At 43.7% G+C, this 22,552-nt stretch overlaps 1 protein-coding gene across 2 annotated transcripts in view; it reads right to left on the bottom strand.

Annotated features, from left to right (window-relative positions):
• The window catches only part of DDX31 (DEAD-box helicase 31), a 91,974-nt gene that overhangs the window by 48,552 nt on the left and 20,870 nt on the right, over positions 1 to 22,552 (bottom strand). For both annotated transcript variants that reach the window (XM_038745373.1, XM_038745375.1), the window contains exons 10-17: positions 22,397 to 22,461; positions 21,099 to 21,218; positions 20,862 to 20,968; positions 20,004 to 20,239; positions 18,463 to 18,624; positions 11,859 to 11,918; positions 2,988 to 3,038; positions 1,853 to 1,992 (exon numbers count right to left, since the gene is read on the bottom strand). In XM_038745373.1, coding sequence (XP_038601301.1) covers positions 1,853 to 1,992; positions 2,988 to 3,038; positions 11,859 to 11,918; positions 18,463 to 18,624; positions 20,004 to 20,239; positions 20,862 to 20,968; positions 21,099 to 21,218; positions 22,397 to 22,461 — 941 coding nt within the window. The remainder of the gene's footprint in view (positions 1 to 1,852; positions 1,993 to 2,987; positions 3,039 to 11,858; positions 11,919 to 18,462; positions 18,625 to 20,003; positions 20,240 to 20,861; positions 20,969 to 21,098; positions 21,219 to 22,396; positions 22,462 to 22,552) is intronic.

Here is a 22,552-nt window from a genome sequence, read left to right as displayed (position 1 = left end):
AAATGTTCAGAACATAAAAAAGGTCTTCTGCTTCTGAAGGGTGAAAATACTTCACATTTGTCTCTAGTCTAACAAGGAAATTACCCACCAAAGGATGACCATTTGCTGGCCTCTCTGGCTAGGCAGTAATAAACATAAATAAACTTTATTTATTTATTTATCTCCTTAAATAGATCCTGAAGGTCACCCTTCAATACTTTTAGAAAAGATCAGTGGTGACTTCTCCCATTACTGCATGAATTTTCCTGCTTAAATAGCCAAGGACTTTTAGATCTTGAATTTCTCTAAGAACACCTGTGATCAAACAGGATGTCACCTTGAACAACAGTGCTGTAGCTTCTGGAAAAAAACCCAGTCAGATGAGTCTCCAAATCTTCCTGATGACTGCTTAATAGATAGGTTTTCAGATTGACAGATAATTATTTACTTGTCAGACCTCTACAGTGCACCCAAAACCGACAAACCAGTATTGGCTGCCAATAAGTTCTTCCCCCACCTCTGTTCTTTTTAAAATTTTAAATTCATAGAGAACCACACTAGAAATCAAAATCAAATAGATTTTGATATTAGAGGGAGAATCAATGGAAAGGACAGATGCATTAAATTATTGTTCTGAAAGGACACAAATGCAGTGAGAGGTCAATAAAGTATAGAAAAAGGATGGTAAATCATTATGGTTTTTTTGCCTCGTGTCTATTCCCAAGTACCTAGTACAGTTATCTGTACCAATACCTTCAACCAATACTGTAAAAACCAACAGCAAAAACTTAAACCACCCAACAAACAAGTTTCTGATTAGAGACCTGTAATGAATGTGAAACCTGGGATTAAAGTGTTATTTAAGAAGGGGAAAGAGAGAAATAGCAGTGTGATTTTTATGACAAATATAATAAAAAATGCACATGCTCCTTAAGGGTGAATGGCATGCCAGAAGTAAAGCAAAAGTACTGTTAAAATTACGCCAGTCTGAGGTTTTACCAATTGCTTGCAGAGTATTAGAAAGGTGGTCAGTAATGTGGACGTGTAGAGATGCGCAGTTTAAGACTCTCTCACAAAGCTTGGAACTGGTTCCCCATCCCCAATGCCGTCCCAGGCCCAGAGGTTCTACACAATTCCGCCTGTCCATTTTAATTTGGATTTATAACAATTACAAGCTAGTCCAGCTCTGGGCTTTTAAACCTACCGCTACCAGAGGGTTGGGAAACAGCATGGCCTAGTGGATAGAGCACAGTCCTGGGAATCAGAAGGACATGGGTTGTAATCCTGGCTCCACCACTTGTCTGCGGTGTGACCTTGGGCCAGTTGCTTCACTTCTCTGGGCCTCAGTTTCCTCATTTATAAAATGGGGATTAAGACTGTGAGCCTGATATGACAGTGACTGTGTCCAACCCAATTTGCTTGTATCCCCCTGCCCCCCAGCGTTTAATACAGTGCCTGACTATACACAATAAGCACTTTACAAATACCACAATTATTATTATTATTGTTATTACAATGGAAAAGACAGACAATGATGTGTGAGAGGTTATGTTGCTGACTGCGATGCAGATACATGCTTATAAAAGCAATAGCACAGGTTTATTTTCTGGTGAATGAAATTATATGTGGATCTGGGTCTCTGGAGACAAAAACTAGGCAGATCACTGAATCACCTAGGCTTACACGCAATGAAAACTGTCATAGGATGATGTTACAGGGTTTTGATATTGCCACTGGCTATTCTGGGACTCATTTAGGGATCACAAGGGTTAATGGTTCACATGAAGTCTTACAAGGCCCCATCCTTTGGAAAAACCGACAGAAAGTTAATTAGCAGAGATCAGCCGAAACCTCGTTCAGGTTTCTGACTCACTTGATTTTGTGAGAAGTCAACGAGTTGACATATTCTGCTTCCGACGGAGCCAAAATGAGCAGGCTGCTCCCGTGGCAGCCGATTCGGGCGGTTCTCCCAATCCGGTGGATGTATTCGGCGGGTGAAGCGGGAGCATTGTACTAAAAAGGGAAACAAAAATTAAGTAATGAGCTGATCAAGGGACTGCCATTACAAGCAATAAGACTTGCCTGCCGACCCGTAACCCCAGACCCCGGCGCCACGCTTTCCTTACCACGGTCAGGGGAAGAAATCACTCAACCCTGAACCCCCTGGCTTCATTAGAAATAACAGGGCTTTGACATAACAGACACACAGCATTGGCTAACTTTCAGATGAACGGGACATCCTGTCTCAGGGTCTCCTTCTGAATTTTATTTCTCCAAGGACCTAATCATTTTGCTGCTCATCTGATTCATAGATCTGGGCTTCCAATCATTACAATGAAGCTCACCTTCTCCTCTTCTTTTAATTCAGATGTCACAATATAAGATTGAAAGAAAATAAATCTACAGTGTGTGTAGATCCAGGAATTTTTCCTCCTAGTCACTAGAGGAGGCTAAAATGTGATGAAACTACGATAACCCCAGAGTGTGTATGCCCTAGCCTCCGCAAGGAAATGTCTTAACAACGAACACTGCAGTTTAACAAAAAGCAAATATGTGCCCAAACCACTACACTCTGCGTTAACACCAGTGCCCTCTGGCAAAGTTTTACTGGCTAGAGGTAAGTGAAAGATGCTGTCAAGAACCTAATTGCTCCCTGTAGGTCAGTGCATGTGGACACAGCTCTTTGGGCAGCTGAGCATTCCCCTTCTAGACACAATGTGTACTACCAAGGACGTGGCTCATTCACATTGCATTCAGACTTGTTGAAACTTTTGCTTCTGATACCCATTGACCTGGGAACCCCAACAGTCACCTCCTCTTTTCAATTCTATTTTATATTCATTTTGTGGCAATCCTGAGGTAGGCCATGGAGAGGAAATCAGCCAAAAGAAGCTTTCTGCTAAGGGTTACTTCCTGAATGGTCACTTACTTCCTGAATGGTTGTCTAGGTGACAGCCCTCAGAGTAAGCATTTTTAGTTAAACTCCTCAAGCTCAAACTCTAAGTTACCTGAACGATCCATGTCACTTGAGGTAGATCTAATCCTCGGGCTGCAACATCCTTTAAAATAGAAAAGAAAAAGGTTTAGGAAGGGGCACTAAGATCATTCATTCTGTATTTATTGAGCACTTACTGTGTGCAAAGCACTGTACTAAGCACTTAGGAGAGTACAATAAAACAATAAACGCACAGATTCCATGCCCACAATGAGCTTAAAGTCTAGAGGGGCAAAAATGGATAAAATGCAAGCCCATGACTGTTACAGTGTACTCTCCCGAGCACTTAGTATAGTGCTCCGCACACAGTAGGCGCTCAGTAAATGTGATTGATTTGTACCAGGTGAACACGACTGGCCCAAAGAAACCCTGGAAGAGGGACCCTGGAAGAGCTGTGGTACATTGACACTCATTATGGTCTTGGACCCAAAAGGGTCTTCACAGCCAATAATCAATCAGGTATGACCATCAGTAGTTTGCACAGTAAGCTTTTGTTTCAGAATTCAATTGTTCAGTGGAAAGATGATGCCTCTAGGAAACTAGAATTTTTAAGGGAGTGTTCTAATGTGATCATCTCTTGCCCTCAGTTTTGTGGAGAAGCATTCTCAACCTGTGCATTCCAAAAACTTCATCAGACTGTAGGCCATGTCTGGTTACCATTTTTAGTACTTCACTGTAGGAGAGAGAGAGAGAGAGGGGGGGGGGGGGGGGAGAGAGGGAGAGAGGGAGAGAGGGAGAGAGAGAGAGAGAGAGAGAGAGAGAGAGAGAGAGACAGAGAGAGAGAGAGAGAGAGAGAGAGAGAGAGAGAGAGAAAGACATATCTGGTGCATTAAAAGCCGCATGCCGCCTAGGTTCATCCCTCCTGCCTTCTCTGGAGGGTACACATCTCCACCTCCACACAAGTACTCCCCTCTCTAACTCTGCTAGGACTATTTTTAAGCCAGAGTCTCATATGCAGAGGAGGTAAGAGAGAGGGGAAGAAGGGGGGAAAATTGGAGGAACCATTTGCATGTAAACTCGTGGGCAGGGAACTTGCCCACGTGTCTACCAACTCTGTTGTATTGTACTCTCCAAAGCGCTCAGTACAGTGCTCTACACATAGTAAGGACTCAATAAATAGAGAAGCAGCGAGGCTCACTGGAAAGAGCACGGGCTTTGGAGTCAGTGGTCATGGGTTCAAATCCCGGCTCTGCCACTTGTTAGCTGTGTGACTTTGGGCAAGTCACTTAACTTCTCTGTGCCTCAGTTACCTCATCTGTAAAATGGGGATTGACAATGAGCCCCCATGGGACAACCTGATCAACTTGTAACCTCCCCAGTGTTTAGAACAGTGCTTTGCACATAGTAAGTGCTTAATAAGTGTCATTATTATTATTATTATTATTAATAAATACCATTACTTGGTTGACTGATTGAATGGCCCAAGGCACAGGTGTTGGGACAGTTCCCCTTGTACCCAGTAGTTAGGGAGAACCTGAGAGGTGAAGCCAAACAGACTAAGCTCACCATGGATGAGACTGTTCCTTTTTGTTGGTGGCAAAGCTACATATATTAAGAGTGGAAGAGGAAGTCTAACATACTAAAAGCGTGTCAACCATCCACTGATGTGTTTTCATAAAACTCCCACATATGCTACAAAGCCACTGAGGAGGCTGATGTTTCAGTTCTGATGGTCTTTAGAGAACACAATTTAAAGTTTGGCACCATCTGGAGAGGAGCAGGAGCTGCTTTTAAAACCAACCCCGCTTGATGTCTTTAAAAAAACTGACACGTTCTTCGATGTTCTACGTTCTTCCTAAGAAATGATTTACTTCATTTAAGTACTCCACAGAGGGAGATCACATTTTGACATCAGATTTGCACACTTTTCAGACAGACTTTGTAGAAAATTTAATACTCCGTCATTTTAGTAAATTCATTGAGGAAAGCAGACGAAACGCAAATGGAACATGATGGGCAAGCTGAAATAATGGCCCTGACGATCTGGGATCTCGTCCTTGAAATCGTATGAGGTCTCATGCCCCAGTCACAACCCCTGCTTGTGGATGACTGGACAAGGCTTAAGACTATTATTCTGTCTGTGCTATTTCTTACAATAGCTGAGGTGACCTTGCTGGAATAATAATGATGGCATTTGTTAAGCGCTTACTATGTGCAAAGCACTGTTCTAAGCGCTGGGGTGGATACCAGGTGATCAGGTTGTCCCACGTGGGGCTCACCGTCTTAATCCCCATTTTACAGATGAAGTAACTGAGGCACACAAAAGTGACTTGCCCAAGGTCACACAGCTGACAATTGGCAGAGCTGGGAAGTAACCAGCTACTCCTCTCTAGCTTTCTCCAGGCTTCAAGTAGCTCTCTCTCCTCAAGGACTCCTGGTGCCCTTCCAGCCTGGACTTAGTTTTTTCATGGAACTGATGCACTCCTTAAAATCCTTCTCACCACCACCGACCCCCTGACCAGGAGATCCAACGCCCAATTCCATCTGCACCTCAAGTCAATCCCACAGAAGGTTGCTCTGCTGGTCTGTCACACTGCACTGGTTTAACGGGGAATTGTGGTGTTCTGCCAGGTGTTTGAATGGATAACATGGAAGTTGTCATAGGGACAGGGCTTTGGTTCCCCACCCGTCCCTTCTCCCCCAATTTCCACTCTTGGAGATCTAATTAGAGAGAAGAGATTGCTAAAATCGGCTCTGAAAGACAGTCAACGGTGAGATCTTGAAGGCCCTAGCTTGACAATTGACTGCCTACATGAAGCCTAGGAGTACAGATGGAAGGCAGCTTGCTCAGGTGTGAGCCTGTCAGTTGGATTAAAATGACTCATTTATTTACCAAAGAACCTCACAAAGTGCTTTAACTAACAGAGTGGGGGGGTCGAACGGCTCTCCGAGCGAGGGACGGAGCAATCTTGCTGCTGACGCCTTCCCGGCCTGCCAAAAGTCATTACTGCCGAGTGTGGAAAGCCATCAGCAGGGGAGGGGCCCCCGTCGTCAGGGTGACAGATTGGGCTGCGTAATCAGAGGAGGAAGGAGAGAGTGCAGAAGCTGTCAGAGGCTAGAGCTCTTGGCTGGAGCCGGCAGAAAACTGGCAACATGAGTTAGCGTGACTGAGTAAACAGCAAATCATCTCCAAACGATCTTTCCATTTTAAAAAAAAAACACACCAAAAAAACAAAATGGAGGTGGGCTGCCGGCTTAAGGTGCATCCCAGGAGAAATTGGGAGAAAAACCTAAAATGTTGCCCTGCGGAGGCTTACATTCTTCTGACTCTACATCCCGCAATGCTCTGTTTTCCTGAATCCAGGCCTGGTGAAAATGCCCCAGCAAAAGAGGCAATAAAGAATTGCACATAAATGCCTCTGTGATGCAAGTAAAGGGAATCGAGGAGCTGGAAGAAAGCAAGGCAGGTGATTTGATTATCCTTCATAAAAGTAGGGTGTTAAGCCTTGAGGTATGTGCCGCTAGGGAAATGAATTCATAGTCCATTCATGAGAACCCATTCAAGCAAGGATTCCCTTTTCTCTCCTTGGGGAAAGGGGCATTTCTTCTGCTCCGAGGGCAAGCTTAGACACCCGCCGGCAGGCAGAGCAATTGATTCCAGATTATTGGGCGGGCTTTGGAAATTCTCAACATGGCTCTCCCTTTGCAGTCCTGTTTCTCTCATTCATTTCCAGTCTTATAATTGGAAGTGTCAGTCAGTCAATAGTATTTATAGAGCACTTAACGTGTGCAAAGCACTGTACTAAGCACTTGGGAAAGTACAATTTAACAATATAACAGACACATTCCCTGCCCAGATTCTTTCCCATTTCAGTTATGACCATCTTGAGCCATGTGTTTCTGAGGAAAAGGCTTCTGCATTGCAAGGAACTGAAAACCTTGCTTGAGGCTATGCCACATTCCTATGCCCTGTCTCTCAGGTTTATTAATTCTACTTGATAAAAAGGATCTTGAGTCTTCAAATGTTTCCCTTCTCCAGATTCCCAAATCCACAACAACCTGGAATTGGTGATTAGAACCTAGCTGCCCAGGATCCACAAGGTACCAAACTTAACTGGTTAAATGCTTCAAGATGGCATCCTTCAAGACAGCACTTATCAATGGCTCCTTCCCAAAAACCTCCTCTCTCTCATCCCAAATCCTCATATGGTCAATCTTACTTTTGTGGCATCTTCACTAGGTTCACAAGGGGACATACCAAAAAAGCAAGAGACAGAGGGGAGGAGGGGAAAAAGCTTCTGTACTACAATTAACAACACGGTTTCCCTTTTTGAAAAAGCCAGATCTCCATCTGCCTTGCCCTGACGTGGTCCTCGTTCCTCATTAACATGAAGGAGGCTCCTGGAGGGCAGTCAGATAGCCTGGCAGGCAACAGGCTGCTTAAAAGGAAGTGGAGTGGGACCCCCCCCTGTCTAAACCCTGCATGATCTATTACAATGTGTCTGGGAGTCCTGCAGTTCTCAGATTCCAGAAGCATCAGTTTAAGGAAATAAATCTGGGAAGAGGGACATGGGGACATAGAGAAACCTTCCATCACTGGAGACCCATGTGTCCACAGGACATAACTCCCCAGACAAAGCCCTCAATATATTCCACCAGGTATGAATGGGACAGAAATCTTCATTTCAGTGTATAAACCAATCAATCATATTTACTGAGTGCATACTGTATGCTGAACACTGTACTAGGCGCTTGTGAGAGTACACTATCTGTAATTATTACAGATACGTATGTATTATGTATCTTATTTATTTATATTACTGTTTGTCACCCCCCTCTAAACTGTAAGCTCCATGTGGGCAGGGAATGTGTTCGTGCTCTGCAAGCAGTAAGCACTTAATACAACTGACTACAAAATAACAGAGTAGGGGAGGGTTGTGGCTCCCCACAGAGTCATCTGCACCTCGATCCCACCAAAACAGCCTTTTCATCACAGCTATAAGAGCAACTGGATTTTTGGCAAGTAAGAGGCTTCTCAAAAATGGAAAATGAAGCACCACCCATACAAGTTGAATTTTTTCAAGGTTGTGATGCTACCAGGGAAGGGCAATGCAGGCTGGGAAAGTTTTTGAGATCTGGCTGAGTTTTTTGAACCCTACTACGAAGCTATTTTAACAAGCACCAAATCCTCCCTTCAGCAGCTAGCTCAGGGAAGTCGTCTCATGCTCTTGGCCCCAACTGAGAATTTCATTTCGGCAGGAATGATCTATTCTTCCATGTGGAGTTATAAAAAAAAGAAGCATCTGAACGTCAGCTACATGTAGGCATCTTACAGTCTTGCAGCTCACCCAACTATAAAGACTATCATTATTTATATACTGAGGGATCTGACAGTTTCCAGAGAACAACTCAGTTACTTGTTCACCTCCCAGTTGCATAAAGGTCAAAGATAGAACGTTCTGCAGTCCAACTTGCTACTTTTCAAATCTTAAAGTGAGGTCACCTGCTGCTTTTTAGTTTTATCTAGACAGAAGATGAGGTTGTGTTACCCACACCGCCTTCTAAAACTCTCTAACACTGAGAGTGGGGCAATGCCCATAGAGCAATCACTTCAATGCTGAATCTTCCCCTGGATCTGAGTTACTATATTACAAAGTCTGGGAGTAGCTGTTAACACTGATTCTCTTGGATTGCGTCTTCACTTTATAGACAAGTCAAATTTAATTGTCAAATATCTCCACTATGGAATTTTGGAAAGTAGAACCAAACAAAAATTTATAAGAGGTGTGTCCTAAAATTGTAATCTAGATTCCAAATCTTTTGTGAGTGAACATATATTTGCTCTGAACACTTTGATTGATTGCCAGTGTAGACACAGGATATTATGGGACTCTAAATTAGGTCGAAAAGGTAGAATTCCTTATACTCTATTGTGCATAGGCACACCCCCAAGAAAATAGTGGACACATTGATAAACCATAATTCAAACTATATGGAGGGAAGATACTCTCAAATTTATTTTTGAAAACAGTAGTAAAGTCTTTGAATTTAATCTATCAAATACAGCTTAATAATTTATTCAACCTGGTGTATTATGTTTCTAAACAGGTTTTGATGGGAAATTATTATTCCCCCTCTTCTGGTAACTAGGATCTGCTGAAATAGCCAACCAGAGGGTGAAGTCACATACTCTAAGGGAATCTGCTGAAAAACATTTTGTGGTCTAGAGGAAACAGAATTGGGCTGGGAGTCAGGAGACTTGGATTCTAGCCTCAGCTTTGCCACTGGCTGGCTGGCTGACCTTGGGCAGGTCAGTTAATCTCTGATACCCCTGTTCCTTCTGTAAAATAGAGAAAATAACTACCTCTCCCTACCTCACATGGCTAAAATGAGATAATTGATGTGAAAATACTTTGAGGAAAAAAAGTGCTATGCAATTAAAAAGAATTATTCCTTCACGAGAGAGGAAAATACTAAAGTAAATTAAATCCCTGGAGAATGGGCAGCCCAGGAGAGACAGAATGGTCAGCTGTTACTACCTCAAGAGAGAGAACCATTGGGCTAGTAGGAAACGGGAATCAGCTAGATTTAGGCTGGGTGGAAAACATTAGGGCAAAGGATGAAAATGTAAAAAAACACAAATACATTTAAATCCATCAAGATGGACCCATTTTCCTTTAAGAAAAATGTGCAGTGGCAACCAGTCTCATCTCTGAACTGGAAAGGGTTTCTCAGCTCTAATTACTCCCGATAGCTGTAATTTACAGTTTTCCGTGGGTAGAAATCGCCAAGATTCACACATTTTCAGACCAACAGCTGCCACTATTAGAGAGCAAATTGTGCAGCCTTCTGCACTGTTGCAGCAGGTGATCTGTGGCATTGTCAGGTCACAAACCAGAAGTGGAGGGAACTTAGTATTAGGAAGACCCCAGCAGTCTCCCCAAATTCCCTTGTAACAACCCATCAAAAGCCACAAACATCATCTGCAGAGTTAACAACACTGATAACTAAACTTCTTCAGGTCATCAGGTGGTTTTGGTTATGCGATGGTTTGTCTTTTTTGTTATGGTATTTGTTAAGTGCTTACTATGTGTCTGGCACTGTACTAAATGCTGAGGTAGATACAAGATAATTTGATTGGACACAGTCCATGTCCCACATGGGGCTCACAGTCTTAATCCCTGTTTTACAGATGAGGTAACTGAGGTAAGTAACTTGCCCATGGACACATAGCAGATAAGTGGAAGAGTCAAGATTAGGATTTAGGTCCACTGACTCCGAGGCCCACTCTCTTTCCACTAGGCCACGCCGCTTCTCACTGCTTCTAGACTGTGAGCCTGTTGTTGGGTAGGGACCGTCTCTATATTTTGCCGACTTGTACTTCCCAAGCACTTAATACAGTGCTCTGCACACAGTAAGCACTCAATAAATCCGATTGACAATGAATGAATTGCTGTGATACTACTACTGGTGGGAAGAGATGGGGAAAATTTCAGGAAGCTTTAATTCCCGGTGCTTCATTTCAAAGAGTTAATCTTTTTTGCTAGGGGGATGGGGAGGAGGTGGGGATCCTAACAAAACTCTTACAGTGTAAAACACCCTGAAGAGAAAGTTTCAGTGTCTGCTGCTGCCCATTAGTAAAGATCTGAGTCCCTTCCTTATCCCCAGAAGCACTGCAAGACATATAATAATAAGAATTATTATTATTATTATGGTATTTGTGAAGCGCTTACTATGTGTCAAGCACTTTACTAAGCGCTGAGGTGGAGACAAGCAAATTGGGTTGGACGCAGTCCTGGTTCCGCATGGGGCTCAATATCAATCCCCATTTTATAGATGAGGTAAGTTAAGCACAGAGAAGTCAAATGATGCCCAAGATCAACAGCAGACAAGTGGCGGAGTCGGAATTAGAACCCATGACCTTTCGACTCCCAGGCTTGTGCTCTATCCACGACGCAATGCTGCTTCCCCTAATTTAAAAATACACAATCCAAGAAGTAACTTGTCAAAAAACTTTAGAGAGACCAGATTAGTACCACTAAATCACAAGACAAGGCTGATGAGTAAATAGGCACACATCTTCAGAGTAGTCTTCAACTGAGGCAGAATTGGAGATTGGTAGTGGATAGTCCAATATAATACTGGAGGGGCCCTTCATTTGAAAGGTTTCTCAATAAGGTGAAAATTCTTATTTCCTTCCCATGTTATTGAATGGATTTATCCGAAAGACAAGCCCCTGATATCCAGTGTTTTGACATCTCCACTGCGAATGTAACACTAAGAATGAAAACTTTCTGAAATTTTTCCCATTTCTTCCCAACAGTAGTAGTATCAAAGCAATGAGAAGCAACAGGGGCCTGAGAGTCAGAGGACCTGGGTCCTAATACCAACTCTGCCACTTAGCTGCTTTGTGACAATTGGCAAGTCACACACTTCTCTGTGCTTCAGGTATCTCATCTGTTAAATGGTGATTAAGACTGTGAGCCCCACATGGGACATGGACTTTGTCCCATCAGATTATCTACCCCAGCACTTAGCACAGTGCCAAGCACATAGTAAGCACTTAACAAATACCATAAAAAAAAAAGACAAACCATCTGATGACCAAAACCACCTGATGACTTGAAGAAGCATAGTATCAGTTCTGTGGGTAGAATTTAAAAATTTCTATCGAAATACTTTGGGCCTGTGGGTCTTTGCTAGTTTGCAAAACTGGATTAATTGTAGGGCTACTGAATTTTTGTCCTTTGCTTTATTACACAACATTCCCTTTGACTTTTCACAATGTAATATATAATAAATGTTTGGCCTGATTCCGCTCACTGAGAACATTTTGAGCTGTGCACCTACTGAATACAAGCTATTAATGGGTGCTGAGAATTCGTGCTACGGAGCAGGTTTCATTTGATCATCCATTCCTTACATGACGCCGTAGGATACATACCGTGCAGAGTAAGATGCCTGTTTTGGATTGTGAAAACTCCAGAAAAACAGCTGTTCTTTCCTGAGAAATAAAGAAAAATTGACCATTACAGCCTATCATTCAAACAAGTGGTGTTCTTTTAGGATCCCATTCTCACTCCCAATTTCTTGTTTCTCAGCTGCAGTGCTTATTTAAGTACTGGGGAGAAGGGGTAATGCTCTCACAGGAGCTCCCTCAACACACACACTTCATCTATAATAATGATGGTATTTGTTAAGCGCCTACTATGTGCCAATCACTGTTCTAGCTGGGCACTGTTCTAAGCACTGGATTGTTGGGGAGTCCACTAAAGTCATCCCAAATGTTAGCACTGTTTAAACACATACATATTTACACACACCCTTGCCACTGCTACCTTTACCTTTGTTCCTGCTACTGCTGAGCTAACAGTCCCAGCAGGAGAAGGGAAGGTGACATACTCCCAGCACCATTCACTCATTCATTCAATCATATTTATTGAGCACTTACTGTGTGCAGTGTACTGTACTAAGCACTTGGGAAGCACCAAGGCCACACATGGTCTGGAGAGGGTAGAAAGGGCCAGTTCTGTTCTAGGGGAGTCCACCAAATTTTCCTCAGCCCTGGCTCTTCATATCCTTCGACAGGAAAACAATGGCTTGGGTTTAAATACAGTGTAAGGCCTCCAAAGTTGAAGTGAAGGGTAGATACTAAGAGTTTCATCCAAGGAGAAAACTCCAAGCAACGGAGCAAAGGATAAGACAACAGTAGGAAGAGGAATCTATTTACTATTCTATTTATTTTGTCAATGATGTGCACCTAGCTTTACTTCTATTTATTCTGATGACTTGACACTTGACCACATGTTTTGTTTTATTGTCTGTCTCCCCCTTCCAGACTGTGAGCCTGATGTTGGGTAGGGACCATCTCTATATGTTGCCAACTTGTACTTCCCAAGCACTTAGTACAGTGCTCTGCACACAGTAAGCGCTCAATAAACACGACTGAATGAATGAATGAATCAATGTTGCTGTCCTTTTGAGCAGGCTTGCCTAAAGCATGGGTAGTCCAAGATAAAAAGACCTCAGAGATAACATTTTATCTTGGGCCCCTTGTTTAAATATGGCTCGGTATTAGTGCCTTACTACCATTAAAATGATTTCAGTAGCAAAATGCTAGTACAAACATCTCTTTAAGGACTAGACTATATCATTATCTCTAGTCATTGTATAATTTCTAACCTCACCAATTCTGAAATCCCACTCTTCAAATGCAACTTCCTCACCTGCCTTCTCCTCTACACACCTCCTCCCCACAAAACTGTCCGAATTTACCAGGAAGATATCTGCTCTCTTGACACACGTGACCTATTCCATGCCATCTTGCCCCATTTAGTTTTCCTATCCAACCTCCTCTAGCTCAACACATAAATCCGCGCCATTAGTGTATAAATCCATGCCGTTAATGGTGCGCCCCTCCTCTGAACTCAACTCCCTTGCTCCACTGTCCCCTCCAATCTCAGACCACCAACCCGCAACCCTGGATCACCTCCTCTGTTCATTTGCTGGCACCACAGACCGCTGCTGGCAGAAATCCCAATATCAGGCTGTAGTCCATCTTAAATACATCCTCTCCTGCTATAACTCTGCCTAGACACACAACGTCTCTCTTACTGACTCTCGTGCCCACTGTCCACGCTATTTCTGACTTTCAACTCCCTTCTTAAATCCCCAGTATCTCCCCCTCCCCTGAGTGACCTGGTCTCTACTTCATCGACAAAACTGAAACCATCAGGCATGAGCTCCCTCCAATCTCCCCCATCCATTACCCACCTAATAAAAATAATAATGGCATTTGTTAAGCACGTACTATGTGCCAAGGACTGCACTAAGCTCTGGAGTAGATACAAGATATTCAGGTTGGACATAATCCCTGTTCCACATGGAACTCACAATCTGAGTAGGAGGGAGAACAGGTACTGAATCCCCATTTTACAAATGAGGGAACAGAGGCACAGACAACTCAAGTGACTTGCCCAAAGTAAGCACAAAAGTGGTAGAGCCGGGATTAGAACTCTGGTCCTCTGACTCCCCAGGCCCACACTCTTTCCACTAGCAACACAGCTCCTTCTAACACCCAAAACTATTCTCTTTCTTCCCAGCAGTCCACCATGAGATCTTCCATCACCTTTCAAATCTATCCCTTCAATCTGTGTTTCCAACCTCATCCCTTTGCACCTTATTAAAACACTTGAGCAAAGCACCTCCCCTCTCTCACTATCTTTAACCACTCAACTCTCTGATGGCTCTTTCCCCTTCTCTTTCAAACATGCCCATGTATCTTCTATCTCAAAAATCCCATTTCTCGATCCCACTGTCTCTTCCAACTATTGTCCCATCTCCCTGCTATCGCTTCCCTCAAAATTCCTTGAATGAGTTGTCTACTCTTTCTGCCCCTACTTCCTCTCCTTCAACTCCTTTCTAGACCTCCTGGCATCTGGCTTCCGCCCTCTCCACTTCACTGCACCAAAAATGCTCTCTCCAAAATTACCAACGACTTCCTGCATGCAAAATCCAACAGGCTCTACTCCATCCTAATTTTCCTTGATCTCTCAGGTGCCTCTGACACAGTGGACCACCCCCTTGACCTGGAAACACTGTCACACTTTGGCTTCACTGACCCTGTCTTTTCCAGACTCTTCTCCTACCTTTCTGGTTATTCTCAGTCTTTCCTCCAGGCCCGCACCAAGCTGTGGAGGTCCCTCGGGGTTCAGTTCTGGGGTCCCTTCTATATCCCATTTAACAACTACTCCCTAAGGAAGTCCATCTGCTCCCATGACTTTAACTACCATCTTTATGCCTCCATCTCCCAAATTCACATCTCGAGCTCTAACCTCTCCCTGCCTCCACAATTTTTGCATTTCTTATAGCTTTCATGATATCTCTAGCTGGATCAATCAACCGATCAATGGAATTTACTGAGTACTTACTATGTGTAGAGCACTGTACTGAGTACAATAAAACAGGGTTGGTAAACATCATTCCTGCCCATAAAGAGCTTACACCCCCTATCACCTCAAACTCAAAATGTCCAAAACTAAACTTCTCAACTTCTCTTCCAAACTTTCTCCTCCCTCACCAAATTTCCCATCAGGATTGACAAAATCGCCATCTCTTCTGTCTCACATGCCCACAACCTTGGTAATAGTAATAATAATAATGATGGCATTTATTAAGCGCTTACTATGTGCAAAGCACTGTTCTAAGCACTGGGGAGGTTACAAGGTGATCAGGTTGTCCTACGGGGGGGCTCACAGTCTTCATCCCCATTTTACAGATGAGGTAACTGAGGCCCAGAGAAGTTAAGTGACTTTCCCAAAGTCACACAGCTGACAACTGGTGGAGACAGGATTTGAACCCCTGACCTCTGACTCCAAAGCCCGTGCTCTTTCCACTGAGCCACACTGCTTCTCCTGGTCTCATCCCCACCCTTCAACCCACATATTCAGTCATTAAATCCTGTCAATTCTATCCCCGCAACATCTCTACAATTTGCTTCTGCATCCAAACTGCTACCACACTGGTTCAAGCACTTGTTTCAACTACTGCATTTACCTTCTCCCTCACCCCACTACTTCCAGCCTCTCCCCACTCCAGTCCATTCATCATTCTGCTTCCTGGATCATTTTTCTAAATAAAAAACAACAAAAAACAAAACCCTTCTGGGCACCCCTTTGTATTTTTCAGAAACCGCCAATGGTTGCCCATCCACCTCAGCATCAAACACAAACTCCTCAACATCAGCTTTAAGGCATGCAACCAGCTGTCCTTATCTCCCACTGCAACCTAGCCTGAACACTTTTTCCTCTAAAACTAACCTACACATTGTCCCTCGTGTTAAGCTCACCCATCACTGACCCCTTACTCACACCCTGCCTCCCCCACATAGCCAACAAACCAGCCCTCTCCCCATCTTCAAAGCCCTAATGAAATTGTAACTCCTCCAGGAAGCCTTCCCTGACTAATGTCTCATTTCCTCCCCACCCCAGGCAATTTCTCTTCTCTATTGCTTAACCCACGCACTTAGTCCTACCCCCTACACACTTAGGAACTCACCCCACCACCCCAGCACTGAAGAACAGACCCTTACACTCAGGTGCCTCCCTTACCTTTAATTTATTTCAACGTATGTCTCCCCTGCTACACTGTAAACTCCTTGAGGGCAAGGGGTCACGTCCACCAACTGTACTGCAGTCTCCCAAGATGCTCAGTTCAGTGCTCAATAGACCAATATCAAGAGGAAATATGGCATATGACCCAGAACCTATTGTGATAAGGTTCCTCTTTGAATAATGAATGCCTTTAAGAGACACTGATTTTTATATTACTTCCTTCTCCTGATGGACAAATTCTGACAGTACCCTAGTCACAGACTCCGAGACAGTTGAGGCCCTGATCGTCTCCATCTGCTGGCAGCGAAACTGCTGAGCTGAAGGCGACATTTCTTTAAAGCTCTCCAGAAACTCCAGAGTCCCTGGCACAACTCCTGCTGAACCCCTGAGAGGAAGTCCTGTGACTACGGCCCAGTCTTACTAACTTCTTTTGGACCAAGTGGGCCTTTAATTTCAGACAAAGCTCAAAGAGCTAATTATTGGTACCTCATCATGCACATTATACCCTACTTGCTGTTCACATCAAAGTCCTGTAGACCATCAGAGCCCGGCTCTGTGGAAAAATACTGGGTTCTCACACAAATCATTTTGATATAAAATATTTACCTTATATTAATTTTAATTCTGTCATTATTAATATTAACTTTAATTTTAAGTCATTATTATTTACAAACTTCCTCCATCATAAATCTTATTACCCTGATTTGATTATGATGACAACCAATGGTATAATTTAAGCCCTCCACTTTGAGGCCTGAATTACCTAGTTTTTCTGCTGTATTAATCAAATAAACCAGATACACTTTCCACTTTGCAGCTGCACCAGTTGTGTTGACAATTAATGAACCAATACAAGGGAAGAAGACTAGTGTTCTAAAACACTAGATTCCAGTCAATCTGTTCACAGAACTGAGACACGTTGTCTGAATCCTGCATGAAGGCTAAACACTATCTTCCCCACTTAACCTTCCTGCTCCTTAGCTCTATCAGCATATCTTGATCTCCACTAATAGAGTTCCGAGTCTCCCCTAAAGTGTATGTAGTTTTTATCCTCAATCTCTAGTCAACGTCTGTCAAGAAACTTTCAAAATGTGTGAAATAGAGAAACCAGCAAAATTGTTTTCCTGTGACCTAAGCCCATCTTTTTTTAAATAGTATTTGTGAAGCAGTTATTATGTGCCAGGCACTGTTCTAAGTGCTGGGATAGATACAAGGTAAGCTGGATACAGTCCATGTCCCACATGGGGCTCAGTCTTTACCCCCATTTTCCAGAGAGGTAACTGAGGCACAGAGAAGTCAAATGACTTGCCCAAGGTCACCCAGCAGACAAGTGGCAGAGCCAGGACTAGAACCCAGGTCCTTGTGACTCCCAGCCCGTGCTCTATCCACTAGGCCATGTTGCGTCTTCTAATCACCAAGGACTGAAGTCAGGCCCTGGAAGGACAAAGCTGAGTAGTTGGGCTTACTGCCCCATCCATGTTTCTGAGTCATGACTCACGCCGAGCTTGTTCCTGTCCCAGTTCAGCTCCACCTCAATGCCCTTTTCCTGAGTTCCTCTCTTAGCCTCATGGCCTCTAAGCCAATTTTCCCATCTAAGGGTCTCTCTCTGCAGACTTATTTCTCAGTTCTCCCGCCTGCTTCTGACCCATTTCATTCCTATTTCCTGTGCCATAGCTTTGTCCCCAATCCCATCCCAGGATCCCTGCGAAGTTGGCCCAGCTTTAAGAGGAGGGCCGGATGGCAGAACTCTCCAAATCCTTCAAAAAGGAAGGAGTTGGAGGGGAAAGGGGGGGATATGCCAAGCCAACCTATTTGGGCCCTGACACAACACTCCATTTTGTGCCGACAAAGAGAAATGAGTCCTGGAGCCCCCTCTGGCACATTGTACCCTCTCCCAGCAAAAATTTTTAAAAAGAGAGAGCGCTGTATCTTGTTGACAATGACAGCAGTCGGGCCCAGCAGTACCATATGGGATCCACAATTTAGCTCCATTAATGCTCTTAATTTGAAGACATCAAGCACTAATTACACACTGGGTACTAAAAAGGCAAAACCCTTCCCTGGTGCCAGCTACTTAGTGGTGCTCTGTTGCCGTAACAGCTGGCTGAGGTAGATTCAGGCCAAAGTAGGGCCTGCTTGATCTCTCAGGTGGAAGACAGGCCGGCAGCCAGGGGCCATTGCGGATAACTTTTGGTGCATGGGCAAAAAGAAAACAAAGATCCTCCCTACCCCAGGTCATTAAAATCAGTCCAGGCCATTTGCCATCTCCAGAGGCCTGACTCAGGATGAAGGAGAGCTCATCCCTAACCCCAGGAGACTACCTCGAGGAGACCTCCCCTCTCCGACCCTGGGGAATGGGTGAGGTGCCTTTCTCTTTTTACCTCCATTCCTAGTCACCGGGATAGTTTGTTCCGTGATAGGAAAAGGTGGTCTCACCTCTTGCTCCATGTTGCCATGCAGCCGTAGGAATTTTAAGCGTGAAGAAGCAGGTGCTGGGGTCTGGGAGCTGCCCAGAAGGATCTGGAGGAAGAGACTGTGGTGGAACTCCACCAACTCACAGCTCGAGAAAAAGACAATCATCTTCTGGTTTGATTCAAACTGCAAAAAGAACAGAATGTGGAAGGTTTTTAAAATCTTTACTGATCGGGTTGGTAAGAGAACAGATCTGTCTCTAGTGTAACTGGCCACAATGATGCTAACATGGGCCCTGGACTACACTCTCAACAAATTTAACACCTACCTCTCCTTCCAAGAGAGAGGGGGAAGAGTAATTACACTTCTATGGGCCAGCCCACTCTAAAGTAGGTTTTAGGGAAAAGCAAATTGAGGCCACCCCAAAGGCATTCCTTTTTCAAACTGGCCAAGAACCTGCTTAACTCCCTAAGAAGCCAACCTTCGACATGAATGCCTCCAGAAGGCAGCCGCTCCCCAATTAAATTCCAGCACCCTGGATTGTACTAACCCAACAGCCTCCCTTTGTAATTTTGTTTTCTACAACAATCCTTGGCACTTATGTAGATGTCAATTGTGAATTTGGAGACACTCCCTGATAGTCATCTTTCCATACTCCTACTTCTACAGGTTGAATCTTATGTTCTCTCCCCTCTCACTATTTGTAACTAATTTGTGATTGCCGGTTTTCCCCATTAGCTTGTAAGCTCCGAGGACAGGCACTACTGTGTCTTTTGCTTGTGCAGTACTCTCAGTACGGTGCTCTGCCCACAGTCAAAACTCAATAAAATACTGCTAATTGATGAAATTTCCTCATAGGATCCCTGAAGGAGTCTTCCGTTGAAAACAACGGATTCACCTTGGTCCAGTCATGACTTTGGGACCAAGAATCTGCGTGCAGGAATTGAAATCATTTCCAGAAAAAAAAAAATGGACATAAATTCAACAATTCAAAAAAATACCATGTTGTCTTTAATTCAATTCTCCATCAAGTATATGCCCTTATTTCGTTCCAGTTATCAAACTCTGACAATACTCAAAGATATTTGTTTCTTATATAAAGGCCATTTCTACCCTTCTTATGCAGCACCAGATCTGAGAAAGGACTACAACCACAATTGAGAATTTTACTAGGCTTGAAATTACTTCTGTCATGCTTATCAATATTATGGCACTTATTAAGCTCTTACTATATGCCATGTGCTGTAAAAAACACTAGGGCAGATACAAGGTATTCAGATTGGACACAATCCCTATCCCACATGGGGCTCACAGTCTAGGTACAGGGAGTGGGATTTCATCCCCATTTTACAGAGGAGGAAACTGAGGCACAGAGAAGTTAAGTGACTTGCCCAAGGTCACACAGCAGACAAGTAGCGAAGTCAGGATTAGAACACCAGGTCCTCTGACTCTGAGGCCTGTGCTCTTTCCACTAGGCCATGCTGCTTCCTATGCTTAACAGACATTTGAGACTAGAGATGGTCAACTGATTCTAACAAAAGGTCCAATCCAGCACACACCCTCACCTTGCATTTCCCAAGGATGAAAGCTGCTAACGTCACAAGTCTCAGTTTGCTGGGAACCACCACCACATGCTGTTTGAGCTTCTCAGGCACAGCAAAGTTCTCTTCCTCCGCTTTGGTTGGAGGGTGAGGGGCTTCTCTGGCTGCTTCGTTCCTTGGGGTGAGTCGATTCTGAGTTTCATCCAACACCGAGATACTGACTGGATTTTGTAAACTGATATCCGCCAACCGTGTCACTCCTTTACCAGAGGGAAGAATGGACACTGACTGTGAATCCATGAGTATGTCTGAGACCCACGCGTTATTGGACCCCCTTGGATTAGCATTGTTACTATCCCCTGCATAACTACATTAATATACCTGGAACTGAGGGTTAAAGCAGGCTGTTTTTTTCCAAAGTGAGTAGCCTAGTCTTTTTTTTTTTAATGGTATTTGTTAAGTGCTTCATGTGCCAGGTACTGTACTAACAGCTGGGGCGGATACAAGCAAATCAAGTTGGACACAGTCCCTGTTCCATGTGGGGCTCACAGTCTCAATCCCCATTTTACAGATGAGGTAACTGAGGCACAGAGAAGTGAAGCGACTTGCCCAGGTCACACATCAGAAAAGTGGTGGAGCCGGGATTAGAACCCATGACCTTCTGACTCCCAAGCCCATGCTCTATCCACTATAACATGTTGTTTTAGGTTGCTGCCAGAAGGCATCACTAAATCTGCCCTGCTAACTAGATGGCAACCCAAAATGTAGTGTACATTTGGGGCTCCTGATAAGCAAAAGATATGGGCTAATAACTTCAGTTACCTCTCTTTTGGTCCTTATCTGCTTTAAAAATGAACACATCACAATTTCTCTCCAACTTACCCTCTGTGAGGGTGGCAGACAGTAGCACATTCTGCCGCTTCTCACACTCCGCATTTACAGCATTGAGGATTACTGTGATATCCTTCTCAAAACCCAAGTCCAGGATCCTGTGATGGTCAGAATGGAATAAGGGGCAATGTGAGGGGAAATCTGTTGGCTCATGGACTGCTAAATTGAAAGGAAAAGGAGACATAACAGTTCTCCTCCATGCTCCATGGCTACCAAGTGGGTACTCACCTGTCTGCCTCATCCACAACCAACCACCGGATCCGATTAAAGTGGATATTCTTGGTAGACTTAATGTGATCTACCAGGCGCCCAGGGGTAGAAATAAGGATGTTTATCCCTTTTCGTAACCTGTTGAAAACCAATTGGATTTGAAAGTAAATGGAATAGTCCTACTTCTGAACAACCTCTAGGCAAAGAAGTGGGGCCTGTGAAAATTATCTGTCATTGGAACCGATGTTATACCACTTAAAACCATGAATAGACTACTTGGACTGAGTCTCATGTGGGACAGGGATGGCGTCCAAACTTTTATCCTGAATCTATTGCCCAACCCGATTAGCTGGATCTACCCCCAGCCCTTAGTAAGTGCCCGGCACATAGTAAGCGCCTAACGAATACCATTAAAAACCAAAATCGTGCCGCAGTCAGGTCTGGGGGGAAGGGGAAGGGCCCAGATTGACCATCTGAGGACAAGTTGAGGTTTAGAACAAAAAGCGTGAGTGCAAATTACAAGCCTTGGCACATGATAAGCACTTTACATGTACTATAACTATGGAAAGAGTAAACTAAATGATATTAAACAGGGGTCTTTGAATTTAAGCTTTGCTTTGGAAAGCTTTCTGCATTGGCAAAGTTCTTAACACTGAATTAAGGACAAATGGAAGTAGTGTGGCCTACTAGAGTATGGGCTTGGGAGTCAGAGGACCTGGGCTCTAATCCTGGCTCTGTGGACTGTGTCCAATCTGATAAACTTGCACCTATTCCAGTATTTAGAAGAGTGCTTGGTATTTAGTAAGCATTTAGTACCATAAAAAAAATTGGAAGGGGTTTGCTGAAAAATACTGACCTCATCAAGGATTTTCTTCAATGTATTTAAAATCAGCCTTTAAAGTAAGAATGAGAATGATCCCTGCTGACCTAATGTTAATCAGTAGTATTCATTGAGCCCCTACAAGAGCACAATAGAGCTATCAGATGTGATACTGCTCTCAGGGAGCTTACAATCTAGTCCATTTACACTTACAAGTAGGGCATAGCAATAGATTATAAAGACATGTACCAAAGTGTAACAGAGTGGGGACAAAGGGAGTATGAGCAACCAAGGTTCTTAGGTGATATGTTAGAAGGGGGAATACGGTGGGGAGAGGAGAGATTAATCCAAACTTTGTGTTTGAACTAAACTGCTTAGACTTGACGAAAGTCTCAAACGTCCCAATATAAAGGCACTGTGGATAGCAGTGATTTGAAGAGGATGGCAGGACTGAAAAAGGACCCAAGACTTAATTCTTAAAATGTCTCTTCCCTACCTGGCCTTTTCTGATTTTCTTTTTTCTCCTCCCATTAACACTCCAGGCACAATCCAGGTAAATGGCTACAGAGAAAGAAAAAAATCTGTGATTAACTGGAGGACTTTTAAAATAAAAAGCAACAAACAACCAAGAGCACAGACACTAATTCAAAAT

The sequence above is a fragment of the Tachyglossus aculeatus genome, chromosome 4 (assembly GCF_015852505.1).
Source record: "Tachyglossus aculeatus isolate mTacAcu1 chromosome 4, mTacAcu1.pri, whole genome shotgun sequence".
Lineage (NCBI taxonomy): Eukaryota > Metazoa > Chordata > Mammalia > Monotremata > Tachyglossidae > Tachyglossus > Tachyglossus aculeatus.
This window is presented reverse-complemented; position numbering and strand designations above follow the sequence as displayed.